Consider the following 25279-nt stretch of genomic DNA (forward strand, 5'->3'; position numbering starts at 1 on the left):
TGGGCAGTTAGTTTGTCATAGAAAGAGCAGGTGTTCATAATGTTTTGTACACTCAGTGCATACAGCGGAAGGAAAATATACTACTAACTCCTATAATAAATACTACAAAGGGAATACTTGCATATGGTGTGTTGTTTTGTTGTTGTTACCCTTATTTTACCAGGTAAGTTGACTGAGAACAATGACCTGGGGAATAAATGAGCCAATTGGAAGCTGGGGAGGATTAGGTGGTCATGACAGTATGAGGGCCAGATTGGGAATTTAGCCAGGACACCGGGGTTAACACCCCTACTCCTACAATAAGTGCCATGGGATCTTTAGTGACCACAGAGAGTGTAGGACACCTGTTTAAAGTCCCATCCAAAAGACAGCATACTACACAGGGAAATGTCCCCAATCACTGGCCAGGGGTATTGGGATATATTTTTTCCCCCAGAGAAACTCCTACTGGCCCTCCAATACCAGTTCCAGCAGCATCTGGTCTCCCATCCAGGGACTGACCAGGACCAACCCTGCTTAGCTTCAGAAGAAAGCCAGCAGTGGGATGCAGGTTGGTTTGCTGCTGACCCAAGGTGCAGTGAGGGTTCGGAGTCACTTTGATACAAGGGGAGATTGTTGTTATGGCCCTTTCACATCTCCTTTTGAATTGCTTTAATGGCCCGAAAAACACACGTAGGCAACTTCAAGTTGTAGTGGTACTACTAAGCCCCATTATGGCTGGATCGATCACAAAATTATGCTGTACTTAACAACACTTTCTCGTGTGAAAAGAAAGCGTAGCTATATTGCTAGCTAGCTACCGAAAACAAAACAACTTACTTGTTTGTCATATGTTTGTATTTAAAAAAAACTTCAAAACCTGTTTCGTCATCCAGGTCTTCTTGAAAAGAGGAATTGTCAGAAGCAGCCATTGTAATCAATTTGATAGCCATCAGTAACATAGCCTCCCGTGTACCTGTAGATACTAGTACCGCCCCCATTTTGAAAAGCCTGCCTTCGAGGGTCGGAAGAAGGAAGCAGGACTCCCGTCAGCCTGTAGTCTTTACAAAGCCAGGGAATATGAGTCAAGCTACATGTCCTGCAATATCGTGGCAGACAGGAACAACCATATTTATTCGCTGCTAGCATGATCGTGCAATCGGCAAAACACAAAGGCCACAATAATTGCTACAAAACATTACTCCATTAATTGTTTTATCAGACAGCAGGCTCAATCAACCAATGACCTGATTGGCTGAACTTTCCTGGCGTGAAAATTAAAAAAATACCGCTATGTTGCATAATTATGTCTGAAACACCTCTCATCACTAATAATTATTTCTGGGAGACTGGAAAAACCGTGTCTAGTGGAGAAGTAACCCTTTCAGTGTTAATTTGTGATTGTATATTCCACTTGATTTGGCGATGTTACCATATGTATCCCATGCAAATGATTAAGAGGGGTTGGGTTAAATGCATGCAGTTGTACAACTGACTAGGTATCCCCCTTTCCCTTTCCTTTCCCAAATAAAGCCCATTTGAAGAGAGATAGATATAATCACTGTTGAGCATTCCATTTAAAATGGTGTAAAAACTTTGCTAGAGTCATATTGTCTCTGCACAGTAGGGTACAGCAGGGTTAGAGAGATATGCAGACATAGGTTCATTGGGACAGGATTATTGCTTCTCAGCAGGGTGTTGTAGGAGGCGGTAGGACCTTGAGAGCATCATGTCCACTGGATAGGGCTGAGTGGCTGAACTGTGTGAATGGTCCAGTCAGTATTTGTGTGTATATGAGAGAGAGAGAGAGAGAGAGAGAGAGAGAGAGAGAGAGAGAGAGAAAGGGAGAGAGAGAGAGAGAAGAAAGGGAGAGAGAGAGAGAGAGAGAGAGAGAGAGAGAGAGAGAGAGAGAGAAAGGGAGAGAGAGAGAGAAGAAAGGGAGAGAGAGAGAGAAGAAAGGGAAAGAGAGGGAGAGAAGAAAGGGAGAGAAGAGAGAGAGTGTGTGTAGAGGAGGGGGGGACCAAGTAATATTACACTGGTTCCATATCATTGATCATCAACACCCCCACAGTGGGTATGTGCTGATGCAGAATCTTAGTTTGATGATTTTTTTACAGCAGGAAAATAATCCTGCAGCAACAGGAAATGTGAATTATTGTGTGGATTATAATTACTTGATACTTTTGTAAGGGTTGATCAATATTTGGTTAGGGAAAGTCTCACATTTTAAAGTGCTTATTCTGTTGTGTAGGAATTTCCCTGCAACAACAGGGTGATCAAATTAAGATCTTACACCTGTATACATTCAGAGAAGACAATTGTCGCAACAGAAGAGCATAGCCTTTGTCTGCCTTTCAATGAGCGGGAAAGGATGTTGGTGAAATATACCAATGCCAATAAAAAGGCTTATTTTAACTTACTGTAGGTGGTGTGTACTTCTGAGTAGGAACAAAACAAACAATAAATAATAATACGTTGAATAAATGTTGTTGTTATTTGTTTTCTGTTATTCCATATCCAATTTTGGCACAATAAATAAGAAAACAAGTCAATTTCCGATTTTGTTTTTTTTCAAATTCATAAAGGTTTTTCAAATTCAGCTGTTTTCTGTTTTTCCACTCTTTTTGTTTTGACTCAAAATATTGAAACGTACACGGGCCAAAGAGGCAAGTGATGATCGGTTCTTTGAGGTCTAGAGATGCCCTGAAAAGTCTATTTTAGCATTTTTGGGAAGTCAATTCAAAATTCAAAATATAGTTTAATATTGAATTCACGTTATCCTGCTTCACCAAACTATCATGCGTCTAAATAATTGTTTAAATATGACATATTTCTACATGTCCAGTGCTTCACATGTTCCTGAAACATTATGAGTAAAAAGAAATGCACATATCTTACAAAAACATCAATGCAATTTGGTATTTAGTAGCTTACAGAAGCGATTGCGCAACCTTCCACATCTTAGTTTATTTGTATGCACATTCATATACTGTATGCCCAGGCGTGCTCATAAAATCGTTCAGAATAGACAAAATATATAAATCTCTGTAAAAACAAAATAAAAAACATTTATCTGAAATTACATTACCAAAAGTTAAATACAGTAAGTTATATTGCATTTTCATGGTATTAAAGTGGCGGCAGATGGATTCAAAAGTGTGAAGGCAGCAGTACCTTTGGCAGTGATAGCCTACTGTCAACTACTTCCTCATCCATTTAAATAACATAACAGCCCATACATATTCTTATTATATATAACATCCCTTTTAGGAAACCATTGAAAAGTACACAATCTTGTGTTTCCATGAAGCCTATAATTTCCTAAGAAGGAACATTCACTGTCATTGCTTGCCTTGAACCCACTCTGTGTCACTGTCATTAGTAAGAGCATATTCCTAAATGGCTTTGTTTTGTTGTCTGTCATCAAAGATCACACACAGATAGATACAGTAGTTCATGAGTAGAGACAGATTCATTTAAAACACAAGTAATAAATTATCACAAATTGCCTACCAATCAAGTATTTCTTTTTTGACATTCTGTATTTGGTTTAACATATTCATCCAAAGACAACACCTCCTTCCTCCTAATGCAGTGTCCCCATTCACAGCATTACTGCATGCGAATAAATAAGGACGATTGAGATAGGTCAGAGTTTGACGTGTGGCTAAATGAGTGATGATGATTGGTTGGAGAGGTCAGAACAGAGAAGATGATTGGTCAGTCGGTGTTGATGAAGTAGGTCGTAAGTTCTCCCTTGCCCTTGACGGTGATGACTCCTCTCTTGGTCACACTGAAGCCAAAGGTCTTTACCACCTGCGCTGTTTCCTCGGTCACCTGTAGAGAGAGACAGAACCATTTAACAAGCGCTCTCTCTTTCATTCAAAATGTTTCTCCCCTCTCTCCAACCCTTCACTCTCGCTGTCTCTCCCTCCCCTCTCCATCTCTCTCTCACCTGGATCTTGTCTAGTACTCCGGTGCTGTCCATCCTACTGGCCACGTTCACAGAGTTCCCCCAGATATCATACTGTGGTTTGTGGGCTCCGATCACCCCCGCAATCACTGGACCATGGTTTATCCCTATATAAAGTAAAGGAGATAAAGTGATGAAAAAGTTAGTTGGGAGGGGGAGATGGTTATCAAATCAAGGGAGTTTTGTTGTAAAAGTCTCAATCTCTTTTTGTCGTCCGTTGATTCCGTGCATCCTTTCTCAACCGTATTGAAAGAGAAAGTCCAAGGTCCCTCCTGTCTGACCTTCTTCTCCAATACATTTTGAGAAGCAGGCAAGGTGAGAGGATGCACGTAATTGAGGAAAGATTAATTGAGTCTATATTTTTCTTGTCCCTCTGGCCATACAGACAGACTCACCGATGCGTAGCTTAAAGCTGTTGAAGGAGTGTTGGTTGATGGACTCCAAGTTGTTCTTCAGAGCGATGGCAAACTCTACCATGCTGCGTACATGGCTGTAGGACACATCACAGTCCTGTTGGTGGAGACAGAGAACACTCAGTCAGAATCAATTGTGAGCTCAGAATTCAGTCTGGTTTAACCAGGCTAAGAGAACACTCAGTAAGAATCAATGGTGAGTGCAGCCTTCAGTCTTGGTTTAACCAGGCTATGAGAACACACTGAATCAGAACACTCAGTTAGAATCCATACAGGCAGACAGACTAGAGACTGTGTTCGAATAAATACTTCAGACATGGATTTCCTCCTTCCTAACTTCCAAGAGTTAAGAGCTTTCACTTCATTGATGTGACGATATTTGATTGTGGAAAGCAATAAGATAATAAGTAACCTTTCTTTTGCTTATCCAATCATGTACAGATCCCTGACTGCCTTAGAGAAGGAAGTAAGTAAGGTTGTGTTTTTACAAGTATTTGAACAGGACCCAGTGAGGCAGAACAGAGCTTTATTTTAATAGGCCACTACCAACCTTTCGCTCGTCCCCTATAGCAGGATTGGTCAGACCAGCAGCTGCCATGTAGGTGCTGCCAATAGTCTTAATCTTCTCCACAGAACAGAACTTTGGCTCAGAGAGAAGCTGTTAGAGAGAGAGAATAGAGAGGGTGGCATAGAAAGAGAAAAAGGGTAAGGTTTGATGACAAGACAAGTCAGTTCATTGTTAGATTACCAGTTGAGGAAAAATTCCTGTCCCTTCTTCCCTTCTGAGTAGTTCCAGACCAAGCTCTGAAATGGCCCCCAATTCAAACGTAGTGCATTATATAGGGCGGCTACCCCCAGGGGTACGCACAATGCCGTTGGCGGTACATCAAATAAAAATATTATTCACATTTTCAAACAGTCCATTTCGATTTTCCAACAAGGCTATACATTTGGGTGATGTTTTTTTCTCGCCTGAGTAGCCTCATTTCACTGCCAAAAATAAAATGAAACCATCTAGTGTTCAGCGAAGTAACAACACAATGTCAAATACAGGCATCCTAGTCAAATAATTAACATCCAATCACATTAATTGTTTCTCTCGCGGGAATTCCACTAACGGTCTGTATGGAGCCAACCGTAGCTGCTGCTCATTCCGTTTGCTCGAAAATGAGTAAATGGTTAAAAAGAGTAAGTCCACAGAGATACATACCAGCAGTATTACACCTGCACCTGTCGACAACACAAGTTGTTCTGCTTCCACGAGCACATCCAATGGTAGCATCAGTAATTCTGCATGTGTTGTTAGCCCAGCTAGCATGGACACTGACAATTGTGAATCTGATGCAGCCGAAGAGCTTTTCCTGCATTTCCTTACCCGGGAAAGAACCGAACAACAGATAGGGACGTTGGACCATCAAAGAGGCGCAAATATGATGATATCTACATTGATTTGGGGTTCACTTATACTGGGAGTGGTGCCTTTCCTCAGCCACGGTGTGTTATATGTGCCAAAGTACTATCTCACAACTCGATGAAACCTTCACTCTTGCGTAGACTTTTAGAAACTAAACATGCCAATTTGAAAAATTGCCACAGGAGTTTTTGGAGTGAGAATTAAGACGACTTTCGAGTAGTAAGACATATATAAAAGCAACAGATACCATTAATAAGAAGGGGCTAGAAGCGTCTTATATGGTGAGCTACCGAGTGGGTAAGACAGGCAGGCCCCTTACTATTGTGGAGGACTTCATTCTTCCTGCTGCCGCAGATATGGCTGGGACAATGCTGGGGGAAAAGGCCCAAAAAACTATACAGACAATGCCTTCATCAAACAACACTGTTTCACAACGCATCAGTGACATGGCAGGAGATGTTTTGAAACAATTACTGCTTCGCATACAAGCCAGTGAATTCTATGCGTTAAATCTGGATGAGTCAACAGACGTGGCCGGCCTAGCACAGCTCCTGGTACATGTCCGTTACGTTTATGGGGGGTCAATTAAGGAAGACATTCTCTTCTGCAAACCACTGGAAACCAAGACAACAGTAGAGGATATTTTTAAAGTACTGGATAACTTTGTGACATCAAATGGACTTTGGTGGTCAAGATGTGTTGAAATCTGTACTGATGGCGCAAAAGCCATGACAGAGAGACATAGTGGAGTGGTAACGCGCATGTAAGCTGTTGCTCCCGACGCCACTTGGGTACACTGCAGCATCTACCGAGAGGCTCTTGCTGCCAAGGTGATGCCTGACAGCATGAAATACTTTTTGTACAATACAGTGAAAATGGTTAACATTGTTGAAGCAAGGCCCCTGAACTCTCGTGTATTTTCTGCATTATGCAATGATATGGGTAGGGACCATGTAACGCTTTTACAACATACAGAAGTGCGCTGGTTATCAAGGGGCAAAGTATTGACACGTTTAAAAAAAAATGAGAGACGAGCTTGAAGTTTTCTTTACTGACCATAATTTTCACTTGTCTGACAGCTTGCATGATGACGAGGTTCTCACACGACTGGCCTATCTGGGTGATGTTTTTTCTGGCCTGATTGACCTGAATCTAGAATTACAGGGACTCTTCGCAACTACAATGGTTCCTCCTTTAAAAGTTGCGAGCTTACGCCGCGGGACTTAGCGGTACCCAGCGTCACGCCTTCATTGCTCCAGACTACCGCAGGGGGGAGTTAGAGCACTCATTATGCATTTGGGTTCCAAGGTTTTTATATGACCAATCAAAATCGAGTGGGTCCAATGACAAATTCCATGTAATGCCACCCGTCGCTGATGACTTTCTTCAGCAAAGCTGTCTGACAAAAACATTATGGTGGATGCAAATGCAAGTAATTATAACGTCATAATGAGTCAAGCAAAACATGTACAATTAAGAGGAAGATGTTAGTTAATGTAGAAACAGACAATTGTGCATATTTTTCTGTTTCCTATTAGCAGGACAATAGACTTTTTATAGATTTATTATCCAAATGGAAAAGCATATACTTTACAGTACTGTATTTCTTCATCGGCATCTTTATGCTTTTGTTAATAAAATAATGATAAAAATACTCTTTCAAAATGCTGATGTTTATTTAGTTATGGATCCATTGCGAATTACTATGGGAATGAATATCACTGAATTACAGAAATATTGGAACAAAGTTGTCTAATGAAGGGAAACAAATTGTTGGAAAATACTCTTTCAAACACAGGGCCACGTTGTACTGGGCCATTATGGCTATTAGAAGGGCTATATTTTGGCCTTTGTAAATATTATTTTGGCCTTTATTCAGATTACAATTTTTTTCAACAAAATCGTCTCCAAAATATTGTTATATATAGCCTTCCCGCTATGGATGTCTATTTCAGCACCGTTTTGTGCTGCTCTGACACAAGCATGGAGAAACGAAATTGTTCAATTATAGTCCAAGATATTCTTAAAATATGTGTTGACTGCATATAAGCAAGTGATGTTTGCTAAATAATCAAGTTATGTATCTCCAGAAATAAATAATTCTAAATAACAAACTGGCTTTATTTACAAATTAGTGAGAATTGTAACGGCTGCTCTCCTCCTCTTCGTCTGAAGAGGAGAAGCATGGGTCGGACCAATACGCATCGAGGTATGCAGTCATAATGAATTTATTTAAATGATAGACGAACACGAAACACTTGAGAATTTACAAAATAACAAACGCAGTCAACAGACCTGGACACGAACTTACATATAACGTGAAGAACGCAATAACAGGAAAACTGACTACATAAAACGAACGAACAAACAAAACCGAAAACAGTCCCGTGTGGCGTTACATACACTGATACAGACACAGGAGACAACCACCCACAAACAAATAGTGTGAAAACACCTACCTTAATATGGCTTTCAATCAGAGGAAATGAAAACCACCTGCCACTAATTGAGAGCCATATCAGGTCACCCTTAACAAACATGAAACACACAACATAGACTACCCACCCAAACTCACGCCCTGACCGTCAAACACATACAAAATAACAGAAAACCGGTCAGGAACATGACAAGAATGTCTCACCCCATGTTCAAGAATTGCCTTTTTCTCGCTCACTCTAGGTTAAATGAAACGAAATCTCCAAAATATTGTTACTTTTAAACAAAGCAATTTTTATTATTATTAATTAATTTAGAAGGATATAAAATCCACTTAAGATATTCTCAGATATTCTCACAGATCCTAACAGAAAATGCCCCTTAGATATTAATTTAGAATCCTCCAATCCTCTAAATGTAATTACTGGTGTCACGTCATTGAAAACAATATTTTTAGATATACTGTAGGCCTACCATAGGCAAATTAGTCTCACTAGTGTTGAGTAATGTACTGCTAAAAGTGATGTAGATCTTATTTATTTAAAGAGCATATTGAAGTTAGAAGCAATAGGATTTGAAGCAAAAGCTTATAACTATTTCAGCATCGTTTCGCGCTGCTCTGAGACAAGCATGGGGACTGGTCTTGATAAATCAATGAGATTTTTATTTTCACTTAATCTCCGTTTGGGTATTGGTTAGATTAGAATTAGAAAATTAGGTTGCAGAAATGTTATGCTCTTAGTGTAACCTTTATTTAACTAGGCAAGTCAGTTAGGAACAAATTCTTATTTAAAAGGACAGCCTACTCCTTCCTCCCCATCGGGGAATATACCCACATGCCCTGCCCGCACGACACAGGGATTCTTTAGCTAAATAGCCCAGTACTGTACTCCCGACCGTCACGTTGTACAGCGCCACATTTTCCATTCCATCTTAACGGAAACCCTGAGGGTTTTGTTTTTAGTTTTTCTCGGAATAGAAACACCATAATATTAATCAAATTAATTAAGCCATATTTCTTAAAATCAATGCCATATACTATGTTATTACAAAAAAGGTTTTAAATTCTCTGATAATGCCAATGTAGAAGACTATCAAATGCTTCTCAAAGATGCCCTCTGGTGGTCAAACTAGCAGTAACTTGCATTAACAGAAAAAAATGGCTGACAATTAAATACTGTGCCACAGAATGCTGCAGCAGCCCACAAGGTGTGCTGCAGTATGGCACAACTTTTAAAGGAGCAACCACTGTATATTCAATGTGCGGGACAAAATTGAGGCTATGATTAAGAAGTTGGAGCTCTTCTCTGTCTGCATTAACAAGGACAACACACAGGTCTTTCCATCATTGTATGATTTTTTGTGTGCAAATGAACTCAAGCTTAAGGACAATGTCAAATGTGATATAGTGAAGCACCTGAGTGCAATTATGCAGTTACCTTCCCGAATTGGATGACACAAACAACTGGATTTGTTATCCCTTTCATGCCCTGCCTCCAGTCCACTTACAGATATCTGAACAAGAGAGCCTCATCGAAATTGCAACAAGCGATTGAATTGAATCAGAAGCCATTGCCAGATTTCTGGATAAGGCTGCGCTCAGAGTATCATGCCTTGGAAAATCGTGCTGTTAAGACACCGATGCCCTTTGCAACCACGTACCTACGTGAGAGTGGATTCTCGGCCCTCACTAGCATGAAAACTAAATACAGGCCCAGACTGTGTGTTTAAAATGATTTAAGACTGAGACTCTCTCCAATACAACCCAACATTGCAGAGTTATGTGCATCCTTTCAAGCACACCCTTCTCATTAACCTGTGGTGAGTTCTTCACAATTTTTGCTGAACAAATAAGGTTTTATATGTAAGATGGCTAAATAAAGAGCAAAATTATTGATTATTATTATATTATTATTTGTGCCCTGGTCCTATAAGAGCTCTTTTCCACTTCCCACGAGCCGGGTTGTGACAAAAACTCATTCTAATGTGTAATAAATGTATTGTATAGTGTGTGTGTGGCAGGCTTACAATGATGTCAAAAAACAACATTTGAGAGTGCGCTGACCCTGGTGCTAGAGGGGGTACGCAGCTGGAGGTTGAATGTTTGAAGGGGTACGGGACTATAAAACGTTTGGGAACCACTGATATAGGGAATAACGTGGCATTTTTGTACCTCGTCAAAGTCTGAGATGATCTCATTGAGGAAACGTAAACACTCCAGTCCATCTCGGTTCACACTGCTCTCGCTGTAGAACTCCTTAAACTGGGGTACCGAGGCGAACATCACACACACACAGTCACAGGACTGGCTGTACAGGTCCTGCAACACACCCGCAAGACACACATTACGTCACAACACTGACACAAACGCGTTATATACACACACACACACAAAACACGTTATAACGTCATATCACAACCCACACACATGTCACAAGCACACACGTCATATCCCAACACATACACGTTATATACATACACAAACATATTATATGCATGTACACACACACACACACACACAATAATGACGCCTCACTTCGTCCTACCCAAGGCCTTGGTATTTGCATGGTCATTTACATGTTTTTTTTTAGCATGATGTGTCCCTAACACAGTTACAGCATTGTTGCTGGTGGTGGAGCACATTTGCCTCACTGACCACACTACCCACTGTACTCTCCAGACCTAGGTTCAAATGCTATTTTATATCGTTCAAAGACTTGCTTTAGCCTGCCTGGAGTGCCAGGTAAGTGTCTTTTTCCTATTCGTTCCATTGCAACAAGCAAGCTCAATCAAACACAGCTAAAGTATTTCAAATGGTTGCAAATAGTACTTGAACCCAGGTCTGACACTGACACACACACGTTGACTTACCTGGTTGCGTATGGTCTTGCCCATGAATTTAGATGCTACATGAAGAGGTAGGACATTCTTCAGTAGTAGTTTGTTGACGTTCTCCATGGTCTCCATCTCAACCCTCTCAGTTCTGAAACACTGCTGCAGTAGGAACTCCACGCGACAGCCCAACTCGTCCTGACGAAAACACACATCGTTAAACACACTCAAACACACACTCAAACACACGCACACTTTAAACACACACACACACGCACGCGCACAATTTAAACACACACGTACAGAGTAAATATACACAAACGCACATACAAGCAGAAAGGCATGGACGCCACAAGCACGTACACATGCTGAAAGCAAGCACGCACGTATGAACACAGACACGTGCCCTTACCTGTCGTGCCAGTATCAGGCATGTAAAATAGAAGACGAACAGCCAAACTCCAGCCATGATCTTAGGCTCCTTTAGGACTCCAGGTCTGTGGGAACACACACACACACACGCACACTTTGAGACACTATGTAAACATCCCTCTCTCCTTTGTTCTCTCTGTCATGCCACAGTCTTTCTTAAAACGTACTCAAACACACACGCATATACTGGTCTGACTCAGCCCAGGTTATTAGAGTTTCATACAGTACCTTTTTCTGAGTCCAGAATGTGAATCCCAGACGATAGTAGCGTTTTACATTTATTTATTCAAGCAGCTCATACAAAGGTCCAAGGAGATAACACCGCCTCAGGCTTCATTGACTAATGTTTTGAGATACTCTCTGTGTTAGGTTCCATAACACCAAAGTGTATCAGGCCGTTACTAAAAGTGTGTGTGTAAGTGCAAGTGTAACGGTCCTGACCTGTTTTATGTTGTTTTTGTATGTGTTTATGGTCAGGGCGTGTGTTTTGGGTGGGCAGTCTATGTTTTCTGTTTCTATGTTGGTTTTGGGTTGCCTGGTATGGCTCTTAATTAGAGGCAGGTGGTTTGCGTTTTCCTCTAATTAAGAGTCATATTTAGGTAGGGTGTTCTCACTGTTTGTTTGTGGGTGATTGTCTTCCGTATCTGTGTTATGTTTTGCACCATACGGGACTGTTCGGTTGTTCGTTTATTTTGATGTAGTCTGTTTCCTGTCCGTAAGTGTTACGTTTAGTTGTGTAAGTTTATGTTCAGGTTTCGTCTACTTCGTTTTCTTGTTTTGTATTTTTGAAAGTGTTTTGTTTTTCGTGTTGCCATCATCGTTTTCAAATAAAGAGATGGCTTATTTCCCTAATGCTGCATTTTGGTCTGATGATCCTTCTCTCCTCTCCTCGTCCGAGGATGAGGAGAACGACAGCCCTTACAGCAAGCGTATAGTTGAAGTCGAAAGTTTACATACACCTTAGCCAAATACATTTAAACTCAGTTTTTCACAATCCTGACATTTAATAGTTAAAATTCCCTGTCTTAGGTCAGTTAGGATCACCACTTTATTTTAAGAATGTGAAATGTCAGAATAATAGTATAGAGAATGATTTATTTCAGCTTTTATTTCTTTCATCACATTCCCAGTGGGTCAGAAGTTTACATACACTCAATTAGTATTTGGTAGCATTGCCTAAAAATTGTTTAACTTAGGTCAAACATTTCGGGTAGCCTTCCACAAGCTTCCCACAATAAGTTGGGTGAATTTTGGCCCATTCCTTCTGACAGAGCTGGTGTAACTGAGTCAGGTTTGTAGGCATCCTTGCTCGCACATGCTTTTTCAGTTCTGCCCACAAATGTTTTATGGGATTAAGGTCAGGGCTTTGTGATGGCCACTCCAATACCTTGACTTTGTTGTACTTAAGCCATTTTGCCACAACTTTGGAAGTATGCTTGAGGTCATTTTCCATTTGGACGACCCATTTGCGACCAAGATTTAACTTCTTTACTGATGTCTTGAGATGCTGCTTCAATATTTCCACATAATTTTCCTGCCTCATGATGCCATCTATTTTGTGAAGTGCACCAGTCCCTCCTGCAGCAAAGCACCCCCACAACATGATGCTGCCACCCCCATGCTTCACAGTTGGGATGGTGTTCTTCGGCTTGCAAGGCTCGCCCTTTCTCCTCCAAACAAAATGATGGTCATTATGGCCAAACAGTTCTATTTCTGTTTCATCAGACCAGAGGACATTTCTCCAAAAAGTACAATCTTTGTCCCCATGTGCAGTAGCAAACCGTAGTCTGGCTTTTTTATGGCGGTTTTGGAGCAGTGGCTTCTTCCTTGCTGAGCGGCCTTTCAGGTTATGTCGATATAGGACTTGTTTTACTGTTTCCTCCAGAATCTTCACAAGGTACTTTGCTGTTGTTCTGGGATTCATTTGCACTTTTCGCACCAAAGTACGTTCATCTCTAGGTGACAGAACGTGTCTCCTCCCTGAGCGGTATGACGGCTGCGATGTCCCATGGTGTTTATATTTTGTAACGACTCTCGTCGTTGGTTGAAGGAGAGGAGGACCAAATCGCAGCGTGGTATGTATCCATATTTATTTGAATATTTTTTTTTAAGACGAACAAAACGAAACCCAACGACGCTACAGTCCTGAACTTGAGAATATATAAAACACAAATAACGCACGAACAGGAACAATCACCCACAAACAAACAGTGAGAACAGCCTACCTTAATATGGTTCCCAATCAGAGACAACGTAAAACACCTGCCTCTGATTGAGAACCATATCAGGCCAATTAGACAACCCTAAACCAATGAAACACATAACATAGAATATACCCACCCAGCTCACGTCCTGACCAACTAAACAAGGACTAAACAAAGGAAATAAGGTCAGGAACGTGACAGTACCCCCCCCCCCCCCCCCCCCCCAAGGTGCGGACTCCGGCCGCAAAACCTGAACCTATAGGAGAGGGGTGTGCATCTGTCCATGGTGGCGGCTCTGGCGCTGGATGTGGCCCCCACCCCACCATAGTTAATCCCCGCTTCCGTGGCCTCCTCAGAATGGCGACCCTCCAAAATAACAAAATAACCCCACTGTACTGATGGATGCCTCTGGACAGAGGGGCAGCTCCGGACTGAGGGGCAGCTCCGGACTGAGGGGCAGCTCCGGACTGAGGGGCAGATCCGGACTGAGGAGCAATTCCGGCATCGCCGGCGTGACATTCAGCTCTGGCAGCTCCTGGCTGACTGACGGCTCTGGCAGCTCCTGGCTGACTGACGGCTCTGGCAGCTCCTGGCTGACTGACGGCTCTGGCAGGTCCTGGCTGGCTGGCGGCTCTGGCAGCTCCTGGCTGGCTGGCGGCTCTGGCAGCTCCTGGCTGGCTGGCGGCTCTGGCAGCTCCTGGCTGGCTGGCGGCTCTGGCAGGTACTGACTGGCGGGCGGCTCTGGCGGCTCCTGTCTGGTGGGCGGCTCTGGCGGCTCCTGACTGACGGACGGCTCTAGCGGCTCCTGACTGGCGGGCGGCTCTGGCAGCTTCTGACTGACGGACAGCTCTAGCGGCTCCTGACTGACGGATGGCTCTAGCGGCTCCTGACTGACGGATGGCTCTGAAGGCTTAGGACAGACGGGCGGCTCTGAAGGCTCAGGACAGACGGGCGGCTTTGAAGGCTCGGGACAGACGGGCAGTGCAGGCGGCGCTGGGCAGACGGACAGCTCAGACGGCGCTGGGCAGACGGGCAGTGCAGGCGGCGCTGGGCAGACGGGCAGCTCAGGCGGCGCTGGGCAGACGGGCAGTGCAGGTGGCGCTGGGCAGACGGGCAGTGCAGGCGGCGCTGGGCAGACGGGCAGTGCAGGCGGCGCTGGGCAGTCTAGGCATATGTAGGTCTATGGTGGCCTAGATTGGTTCCCAATCAGAGGCAGCTGTTTATCGTTGTCTCTGATTGGGGATCCTATTTAGGCTGCCATTTTCCAGTTTGGTTTGTGGGTTATTGTCGATGTGATGTTGCATGTCTGCACTCGTTTCTTATAGTGTTCATGGTCGTTTTTGTTATTTTGTATAGTTTGTTCAGTATTCGTCTTTATTAAAAAGGAAGATGTATTATAATCACGCTGCGCCTTGGTCTCCTCACTACGACGCTCGCGACACTCAAATTATGTCAATTAGCCTATCAGAAGCTTCTGAAGCCATAACATAATTTTCTGGAATTTTCCAAGCTGTTTAAAGGCACAGTCAACTTAGTGTTTGTAAACTTCTGACCCACTGGAATTGTGATACAGTGAATTATAAGTGAAATAATCTGTCTGTAAACAATTGTTGGAAAAATGACTTGTGTCATGCACAAAGTAAACTATAGTTTGTTAACAAGAAATCTGTGGAGTGGTTGAAAAACAACATTTAATGACTCCAACCTAAGTGTACGTAAACGTCAGACTTCAACTGTACATGTTACTATCTATTATCCAGTCTATCTTGGTATCGTCGTAGAGCAATGTGTGTGTGTGTGTGTGTGTGTGTTAGTCTCACTTTGTATCGTTGTAGAGCAGGGCCATGTAACAGTCTGAGCGAGGTGCGTAGACGTAGAGGAAGAGAGACAGGTAGACTACTACAGCCAGTGTGAGGAGCAACACCTTGATGGACATGCACGTCCTCACAAACACCACCACACTTAGCATAGCCAGCAGGCAGCAGTACAGGTAATACTGTAGGGAGAGGGGAGGGGGAATATGGACAGACAGACAGACAGACAGACAGACAGACAGACAGACAGACAGACAGACAGACACAGATGGGAGAGAGGGAGAGAAGAGAAAGAGAACATTTTATTTATATTACTAATTACCGATAATAGGCCCAAGTGTAGTTTTATGCACTGTGACAAGTGTATCCATTACACTACATGCAAATGCAGTTTGATTGATTGGTTGATTGGTACTTACAGGGACGGTGTACAGGTTGAGGTTCTGTAGTTGCGACGTGTTGTACGAGTTGGAGGTACAGTCGTTTCCAGGTAGAAAGAACTGGGGGGTGAAAAACACAATGGGTCAAAGTGTGTGTGTATCTGTCCAAGTTTGTGCCCGTGTACGTGGATTTATATATTTGTGTGTATGTGTGTGTGTGTGCTGACTCACAAAGTTTAGTATGGCCATAAGCAAGGTGATGAGTAGACAAAGGCAGACCAGCAGTAAACGTGCCGCCGGCCTTGTGGCCACTCCTTGCGACAGCGACGTCACCCACTGTAGACTGAGAGGGATTTTAGAGCGCCATATCTAAAAACACCCACACAAAAAAAATATCTGGTTAGAACACTCAAACAGTGGAAATGTTCCAAGAGAAACATGCCGCTGGGGTTGAGCCGTCGTTAGGGTTAGGTTTGGCGCAGTGGTCTAGGGCCCGTGCCCTAGTGGTCTAGGGCACTGCATCGCAGTGCTAGCTGCGCCACCAGAGTCTCTGGGTTCGCGCCCAGGCTGGGCTGGGTTCGCGCCCAGGCTCTGTCGCAGCCGGCCGCAACCGGGAGGTCCGTGGGGCGATGCACAATTGGCATAGCGTCGTCCGGGTTAGGGAGGGTTTGGCCGGTAGGGATATCCTTGTCTCAGTATGTAAAATGTAATGAAATGTAAAAAAAAAAGAAAAAAGAAAATGTAATAAAATGTATGCAAGTCGCTCTGGATAAGAGCGTCTGCTAAATGACTAAAATGTAAATGTAAAATGTAAATGTAGTGTTACCTCAAGGTATCCAGTGCAGACCACAGAGAGAAGCAACACTAGAACAGGGAAGGTGACACCATACGACACAGCCATGTGAAAGTTCCTGAGAGAGAGAATGAGAGAAAGAGCGAGAGCAATGAAATGAATTCTCAATTTCTCTCCATTTCGATCCTCAGGGCCCTCGACACCTCTACCCCCCTCTCTCCTTTTATCTGGATGTTGTTTGCGGTCGATGCTCACAGTAAGTGCAAAACGCAAATTCCTTTTGTCTTCCGTTCTCTGCTCCATTTGCATGAGTTTGCGTTGTGATGTTGGCATTTGCGTCAAAACAGTAGTATGTGTTTGTGTTTTTGTGTGTGCATGATGTGCGCTGAAAGGTTTTTGTACCTCACGCACACGGGATACTCACTTCTGGGAGACGAGCATTTGGACAGTAAACAGAGACACGAAGATGAGAGCCATGCAGCCTACTGACTGGTGTAGACCTTTGACCTCTGAGAGACGAAACTGCAACACACACACACAACAGACAACGCCATGAGCCTATATCATTACACAGACAACACACAACCCTATAATACCAAACACAACTCAGATATAACCCCCACTAATAAATTAGGCACAACACCAGGTACACCACCATTACATCAGATACACTGAACTAATACAACAGTCAGTCATAATAGGTTTGGAAATGTCATTAATATAGCTGTCAAGTTTGACAGAAGGGGGTCCACCCTATGTTCTCTCAGCCCTATGTTCTCTCAGCCCTATGTTCCCTCAGCCCTATGTTCCCTCAGCCCTATGTTCCCTCGGGATCCAATGAACCAATTCCGAACAATATTGGCTCAAATGCTTATTGTGATAATGTAGAAAATGCTGATTATTTCATGTAAGGATATGGGACCTACTGAACATGTTCAATCACTATGACCTTGACCTTTTGTCAATATTACAGCTGCGCGCATTGCATTTCCTGAAGAAGAAAAAAATGGATCTCAGCATCTACTCAATACATTTATATAATGATTGGATCCAATGTGTCAACTCGTGTGGCCTAGGACCCACTGAAATATTGAACCACTGGTGACGACATGAAGTTGGAAAATGGCTCTTCCTCTCATTTGGTTTGACAACCCCTGGTTTAGAAGTTAGAACTGAGGGAACATGGGGCTGAGGAAACATAGGGCTGAGGGAACAGACATGGGCTGCGTTTTAAATTCAGAAAAGACACACCCTCGTCCACTTATCCTCGCTTTATGACCTTGGGGGAATCCCCGTGGCCATATTTGTCGTCGGTCCAAATGATTAGCCAAGCAAGGGAAGTTTGCAACATAAGCCCCTCAGCCCTCATTTTTATTAATGGAGTTTGCGAGTGTACAATTATGTTCACTTCGGGGCTGGAAACGCCCCATAATTCAATTCGTGATGATTGTACATCCGCTAAGAAAAGTCTGCCAAAACTTAAAACCTCAACATCAATATGGAGTCAACATACAAGTGTAAGTAAAAAGTAATGTAAATAAGTTACAAATTGTGCTACTAATGCACAAACATGTCTCATAAAAGTAATGATGTTTTTGTTTGGTTAGCTTTTGGAAATTGTAGAAATCAAACATTTTCATCTTCAAAAGTTCTCGCTAAGCAGGCTAACTAATTAGCTAATTAATTAGACCTCTCCTTAACCAGTTTCAACTGAGATTGTTCATTATGAACTGTACTTGCTAGCTTAGTTCGTTGCTAGCTTGGTTAGCTCGTTGCTCGCTAGCTTGATAAAACAGCTCTGGCAATATCATTTTTGTCAGATAGCTAAATTGTACAGTCAGCATTTTGTCTAAATTGATCCTCATACAATAACCAAACGATTGGATAAACAAATCATTTGTGGGTTCTATATAGAACCGTAAAGCAGACTTATTTTTAGGAGTGCACTGTTATACCAGACCGATCACAACATACAACACAGACATTAACACCACACTTCAAAAGACAAATCTAACACACAGACATGTCACAAAACATAACTATTACACAGCAAATGAAAAACGGCAGCATAAAAACTCCCACCTGTTTCTCCAGCTTTAGGTCATTGAATAACAGCGTGATGCAGTTCAGCTTCTTTTCTCTCCGCCTGTGATAGATAGAATAAGAGAAGAGAGGAGACAGATAGTAGAGAAAATAACAGAAAACAACAGAAAGATCTTACAGCTATGGAAAAACACTTACTCTGCAGCGTCAATAGTATCTAACGACCCTCTTATGCCATCGTCCAGGACCGGACTGGAACTAAGGGGGGATTATTTTGATTAATTATTTAAAATTACACTTATACAACAATTGGAAAATAATTCAAAGTAAAATAGAAAAGCTGGTTAACCTGCTGGAATCGGTCTGAGTAGGTGGTCTATCCTACAAACAAACACACACACACACACCCACACAGTCAACAAAACACACACAAACAAATCAAATATTATTTGTCACATGTGCCGAATACAACAGGTGTAGACCTTACAGTGAAATGCTTACTTACTAGCCTTTAACCAACAATGAAGTTTTAAGAAAAATAACTAAGAAAGTTGAACTAAAATAAACTGAAGTAAAATACACTAAAAAGAAAAAAATAGACAAATTAAAAACCAGTAGGGAGGCTATATACAGGGGGTACCGGTACAGAGTCAATGTGAGGGGGCACAGGTTGGGGGGGGGGGGGTTGGTCAATGCAAGAAGTCCGGGTAGCCATTTGATTAGCTGTTCAGGAGTCTTATGGCTTGGGGTAGAAGCTGTTAAGAAACCTTTTGAACCTAGACTTGGCGCTTCGGTAGCGCTTGCCGTGCGGTAGCAGAGAGAACATTCTATGACTAGGGTGGCTGGAGTCTTTGACATTTTTTAGGGCCTTCCTCTGACAGCGCCTAGTATAGAGGTCCTGGATGGCAGGAAGCTTGGTCCCAGTGATGTACTGGGCCGTACGCACTACCCTCCGTAGTGCCTTGTGGTCGGAGACCGAGCAGTTCCCATACCAGGTGGTGATGCAACCAGTCAATATGTTCCCGATGGGGCAGCTGTCAAACCTTTTGAGGATCTGAGGACCTATGCCAAATCTTTTCAGTCTCCTGAGGGGGGAAAGGTGTTGTTGTGCCCTCTTCACGACTGTCTTGGTGTGTTTGGACCATGATAGTTTGTTGGTGATGTGGACACCAAGGAACTTGAAGCTCTCAACCTGCTCCACTACAGGCCCGTCGATGAGAATGGGGGCGTGCTTGGTCCTCCTTTACCTGTATTCTACGATCATCTCCTTTGTATTGATCACGTCGAGGGAGAGGTTGTTATCTTGGCACCACACTACCAGGCCTCTGACCTTCTCCCTATAGGCTGTCTCATCATTGTCGGTGATGAGGCCTACCACTGTTGTGTCGTCGTTAAACTTAATGATAGTGTTGGTCATGCTTGGACATGCAGTCATGGGTAAACAGGGAGCCCCAGGGTCCTTTGCTTAGTGATGAACTTTGAGGGCACTATGGTGTTGAACGCTGAGTTGTAGTCAATGAATAGCATTCTCTCGTAGGTGTTCCTTTTGTCCAGGTGGGAAAGGGCAGTGTGGAGTGCAATAGAGATTGCGTCATCTGTGGATCTGTTGGGGAGCTATGCAAATTGGAGTGGGTCTAGGGTTTCTGGGAATGTTGTTGACGTGAGCCATAACCAGCCTTTCAAAGCACTTCATGGCTACAGACGTGAGTGCTACAGGTCGGTAGTCATTTCAGTAGGTAACTTTGGTGTTCTTGGGCACAGGGACTATGGGGGTCTGCTTGAAAGATGTTGGTATTACAGACTCGGTCAGGGAAAGGTTGAAAATGTCAGTGAAGACACTTGCCAGTTGGTCAGCGCATGCTCGCAGTACACGTCCTGGTAATCCATCTGGCCCTGCGGCCTTGTGAATGTTGACCTGTTTTTAAAGGTCTTCCTCACATCGGCTATGGAGAGCTTGATCTCACAGTCGTCCGGAACACCTGGTGCTCACATGCATGCTTCAGTGTTGCTTGCCTCGAAGCGAGCATAGAAGTTATTTAGCTCGTCTGGTAGGCACGTGTCACTGGGAAGCTCGCGGCTGATGATGTACGATTCAATCTTAGTCCTGTATTGACGCTTTGCCTGTTTGATGGTTCGTTGGAGGGGATAGCGGGATTTCTTATAAGCGTCCGGGTTAGAGTCCCGCTCCTTGAAAGCGGCAGCTCTACCCTTTAGCTCAGTGCGGATGTTGCCTGTAATCCATGGCTTCTGGTTGGGGTATGTCGTACGGTCCCTGTGGGGACGACGTCATCAATGCACTAATTGATGAAGCCAGTATACTCCTCAATGCCATCGGAAGAATCCCGGAACATATTCCAGTGTGTGCTAGCAAACCAGTCCTGTAGCTTAGCATCTGCATCATCTGACCACTTCCGTATTGTGCGAGTAACTGGTACTTCCTGCTTTAGTTTTTTCGTGTAAGCAGGAATCAGGAGGGTAGAGTTATGGTCAGATTTGCCAAATGGAGGGCGAGGGAGAGCTTTGTACGCGTCTCTGTGTGTTTCGTAAAGGTGGTCTAGAGTTTTTTTCCCCTCTGATTGTAACACAAATGTAACACACACACACACACAATGTTCGAGTTCACTCTGAATAAATAAGATTAACTCTGCCAATATTGAAAGATTGACAGAAGAGAAAAAAGAGAGAAAAAATAATTTTGTGAACATTGTTAGGATTGCTAAGGCAATATGTTCATGAAAGGCATAAGAATGAGTGGGAGAAAGATTTAGGGTGTCTGTAGTTGTGAAAGTATGTCATGCATGTGTGTGTAATAGGAGAAGGTAGAAGAGACTAACAGGGTCATGTTCAGTAGGGCACACAATGGTAAACGTTTTAAAATGTGTGTTTCTTGTTGGACAAGTCCAGGTAAATTTACTTCCACTTGGTGCCCTGGTATGTTATGACCCTGGTATGTTACTTACTTAGGAATATGAGTGGGTGGGATGGGATATGGGGTGTGTGTTTGTTAAAGTTTGTCATGCATGTTGGCATGATTGTGTGTGAATGGCATACGTGTGGATCAGCGCTGAGTGTGTGTGTGTATACGTGTCTGAGTGAACAGAGAAGGTAGGCGGGTTCAACAGGTACATTACTCACTGCGGATGGCTGTGATTGGTTCGTGCTGGCGCAGGTCGGGTTGATTGGCAGCTGGGTGGGTGTGGCCTCAGGGTTGCTGAGGTCAGAGAATGGACAGATGGTCTGCCAGGACTGCAGGTACTGAGACATCCTCACTGAGGCTCGCTGCCTATGACCACTGACCGTCAGGACGTTTGTCTGGAACACATGCAAACATCAGGCATGCACACTAGGGCTGACCCCATTTAGTCGACTGGTTGATTGTTTGGTCGATAGGCTGTTCGTCGACAGAAATGTTATTAGCCGAACAGTCTAAAATATATACTGTATATATGTATTTTTTTGGCACATGAGGCACCTGTCTGATTCACGCCTGTCTCAGTGGACTAATCCATTGGAGGCCGCGGGGATGGCACACCAGTATCACCAGTAGTACATTTACCGTTTATTACCATCAATTACATTTACATTTAAGTCATTTAGCAGACGCTCTTATCCCGAGCGACTTACAAATTGGAAAGTTCATACATATTCATCCTGGTCCCCCCGTGGGGAATGAACCCACAACCCTGGCGTTGCAAGCGCCATGCTCTACCAACTGAGCCACACAGGACCACACGGGACCCATCAATGTTTGTTTGGTTATGGTAATTTCTGTTCATAAATTCAATATATTATTATTACCGTTCTCATTGTCGGAGTGGACACGTTGTTTGCGGACTGCACAACCTTTGGGTTACACTTGTAAAGAACACGTTTTTGTTTAATTCATCCATTTAGGAATTGACAATTTATTCATTGTCGTTTGTTTTTAGCCCCCCTGTCAATGTCGAGTAAGGACACACACCTGATTATAGGCTAGGCTACCTGGCCCGCGCACAAATGTAGGCCTATAAATGTGCCCATTTGGGGATCTGATAGTATTTCTGATTGTCTTAACTCACCACCATTGTGGAACTTCTCAAAGTAATTTTTTCTTCACCTCAAACAGCAAGTCAACAAAGTCTGTTTTTACATCCATTGAAAATGACAATAGTTCATCAATGAAGCCTATTTGAAAAATCTTTCCAGCTCTCTTTCGATAGAGTGAAATGGGGAGAAAAAATGTAATGCTCTGATCCGGTGGAAACCTCATAAAATAGGCCTGACTGATTACTTCTCTCTTGCGCAAATACCCTACAGCTATGTCTCTCTGGAGCTCACTGGAGTGGAAACTCTGAGAACCCAGAATATTTCATACAATGTTGCAAGTTTGCTGGCAGAGCTTCAACCCCAGTTAGTTGTTGATACAACATTTCAAGTTCCTTGCAGGCAGGCCAGGCTGAGCCAATGTGATTTATAGGATATTTATTTTTATCGGGATATTTTCTACCTGCAGGTGGCAATGTTTTTATTTGTTGGCTTTATGTAGACTATTTTACATAGTTGGAAATGGCAATAGAAGTTACTTTCAGAATTTAGATTTTGAGATATGAAGACTTTGTTATAAATTAAATTGAACTGTTCAATGAAAATGTGCATATAAAAATCATAACTGGCACACAGATTGGTAGAAATGGTAAGATAAATTGCCACTCCAAATGGAAAAGGTTGCCGACCCCTGGTGTAGCCTATTAGGAACGTAACAGCAGAATCCGCGAAGCCCCGCAGCAACAGGAGGAAGAGAGTCGGGAACAGGTATTTTTTCTTCTGGTTAGGCTTGATCTCTGGCTCCCTCCAGTCATTTGTGTGTCTTAATGATTTAATCACACTGCACACACACACACACACACACAAACGTCAGGTATGCACGCACGCACACAAACACACACACACACACACACAGCCACGCACACACATCAGTGATGCATGCACACACACGCATGCTGAAACATGTACACACACATCATTTTTGTACAGGTGCAGGCATCTAAGAGAATTTAAACGCGTACATACACACACACACAGAGATACAAGGACAGGCTTTCTAAAACATGCACATTGCACACACCTTTTCCTTCCTCTTAGAGGTGGTGTCTTCCTTATGGGGGTCGATCACCAGGTAGGTTTTCCTCCCCTTTAGCAGAGCATCCCGGCTTCCCCCGTCAGTGTCCTCCATTTGGTACACCCCAGCTAAGTGTCCCAGTGTCTCCTCTGTGATGTGGACACGCCTTGGGTGGGAAACATTGCAAGTAGAAATGTAATGAATAGAACAGGCACAATTCCTTATTCTGCATGGCAAACAATCATATTTGTTTTACGTAAGGTGTTTCTATCTGAATTAACTGTTAAATTGTGCCCTGCCTCCTGAACACACACTTGCAGAAAGCATATTTGCGTAAAGATATCACACACAAACATAATAACACATGTATAACACATCTATTACACATTTACAATAGTTTATAACACATGTATGTCATCTTATTACACATTTATAACAGTTTATAACACAGATTATAACACAAGCACATGGCATTTCCTGGTTCCTTACCCTGGCATGCCCCCAGACTCCATATGGTTGGCCAGGGTCACGTCATGTGACCAGACGTCGTACTGCCACTTCTGTAGACCAATCACGCCACAGAGAACGTTGCCGGAGTGCACACCCACTCTCATACTGATCTCCACACCAGTAGCCTCCCGTAGTTTACTACAGGACATGACATGGTTATAACCATGGTTACAACAATCAGCCAGGACCTCAAACCAATGTCATACAGATTATGTTCAACTATTTTTGCATGAAATCATATTTATGGCAGCATCATAAGGTGATATGTCAGAAATATGTCTAAATTTAATAAAGTAGATAAGCACATGTGATTGAGATTAATAATTTAAATATTGACATGTTATCATAAAATGATATACCTTTCTATAACAATCTGTATAAGCAATTCACTAAAGTGATTCTCAGAGGTGATACACATGGAGTTGATTGACACATATTGGATGACAGTTAGATACAGATAAAGGAGAGACCTATATATGAGTGGTGATGGAGAGCAGTGATTGAATTATCGATTGATTGATTGGCAGACTGACTTGATAGCCGTGCACATGTCGAGTCCCATCTGAACACAGTTCCTGGCGTGGGCTGGGATGGGGTCTGGCAGACCCGACACACAATAGTAACAATCACCCAGGATCTTTATGCGCAAACACTCGTTCTTCTGGAGAGAGAGAGGGGGGGAGAAGGGTGGATGGGTATAGGGAGAGAGGGGGGAGGAGAGAGGGGGAGAAGGGTGGATGGGTATAGGGAGCGAGGAGAGAGAGAGGGGGGGAGAAGGGTGGATGGGTATAGGGAGAGAGGGGGGAGGAGAGAGAGAGAGGGGGAGAAGGGTGGATGGGTATAGGGAGAGAGGAGGGAGGAGAGAGAAGGGGGGAGAAGGGTGGATGGGTATAGGGAGAGAGGAGGGAGGAGAGAGGAGAGAGAGAGGGGGGGAGAAGGGTGGATGGGTATAGGGAGA

At 43.3% G+C, this 25279-nt stretch overlaps 1 protein-coding gene across 1 annotated transcript in view; it reads right to left on the reverse strand.

Moving 5' to 3' along the window:
- Window positions 1-2857: 2857 nt before the first annotated feature.
- The window catches only part of LOC129865554 (adenylate cyclase type 4-like), a 31915-nt gene continuing 9493 nt past the window's right edge, over window positions 2858-25279 (reverse strand). The window contains exons 8-26 of the mRNA XM_055938429.1: window positions 24855-24982; window positions 24301-24459; window positions 23818-23977; window positions 21849-22025; window positions 19063-19094; window positions 18912-18971; window positions 18753-18816; window positions 17095-17192; window positions 16704-16788; window positions 16109-16246; window positions 15917-15997; window positions 15504-15679; window positions 11460-11544; window positions 11087-11245; window positions 10389-10535; window positions 4916-5023; window positions 4348-4462; window positions 3935-4059; window positions 2858-3816 (exon numbers count right to left, since the gene is read on the reverse strand). Coding sequence (XP_055794404.1) covers window positions 3700-3816; window positions 3935-4059; window positions 4348-4462; window positions 4916-5023; window positions 10389-10535; window positions 11087-11245; window positions 11460-11544; window positions 15504-15679; window positions 15917-15997; window positions 16109-16246; window positions 16704-16788; window positions 17095-17192; window positions 18753-18816; window positions 18912-18971; window positions 19063-19094; window positions 21849-22025; window positions 23818-23977; window positions 24301-24459; window positions 24855-24982 — 2214 coding nt within the window. The 3' untranslated portion in view covers window positions 2858-3699. The remainder of the gene's footprint in view (window positions 3817-3934; window positions 4060-4347; window positions 4463-4915; window positions 5024-10388; window positions 10536-11086; window positions 11246-11459; window positions 11545-15503; window positions 15680-15916; window positions 15998-16108; window positions 16247-16703; window positions 16789-17094; window positions 17193-18752; window positions 18817-18911; window positions 18972-19062; window positions 19095-21848; window positions 22026-23817; window positions 23978-24300; window positions 24460-24854; window positions 24983-25279) is intronic.

The sequence above is a fragment of the Salvelinus fontinalis genome, chromosome 11 (genome assembly GCF_029448725.1).
Source record: "Salvelinus fontinalis isolate EN_2023a chromosome 11, ASM2944872v1, whole genome shotgun sequence".
NCBI lineage: Eukaryota > Metazoa > Chordata > Actinopteri > Salmoniformes > Salmonidae > Salvelinus > Salvelinus fontinalis.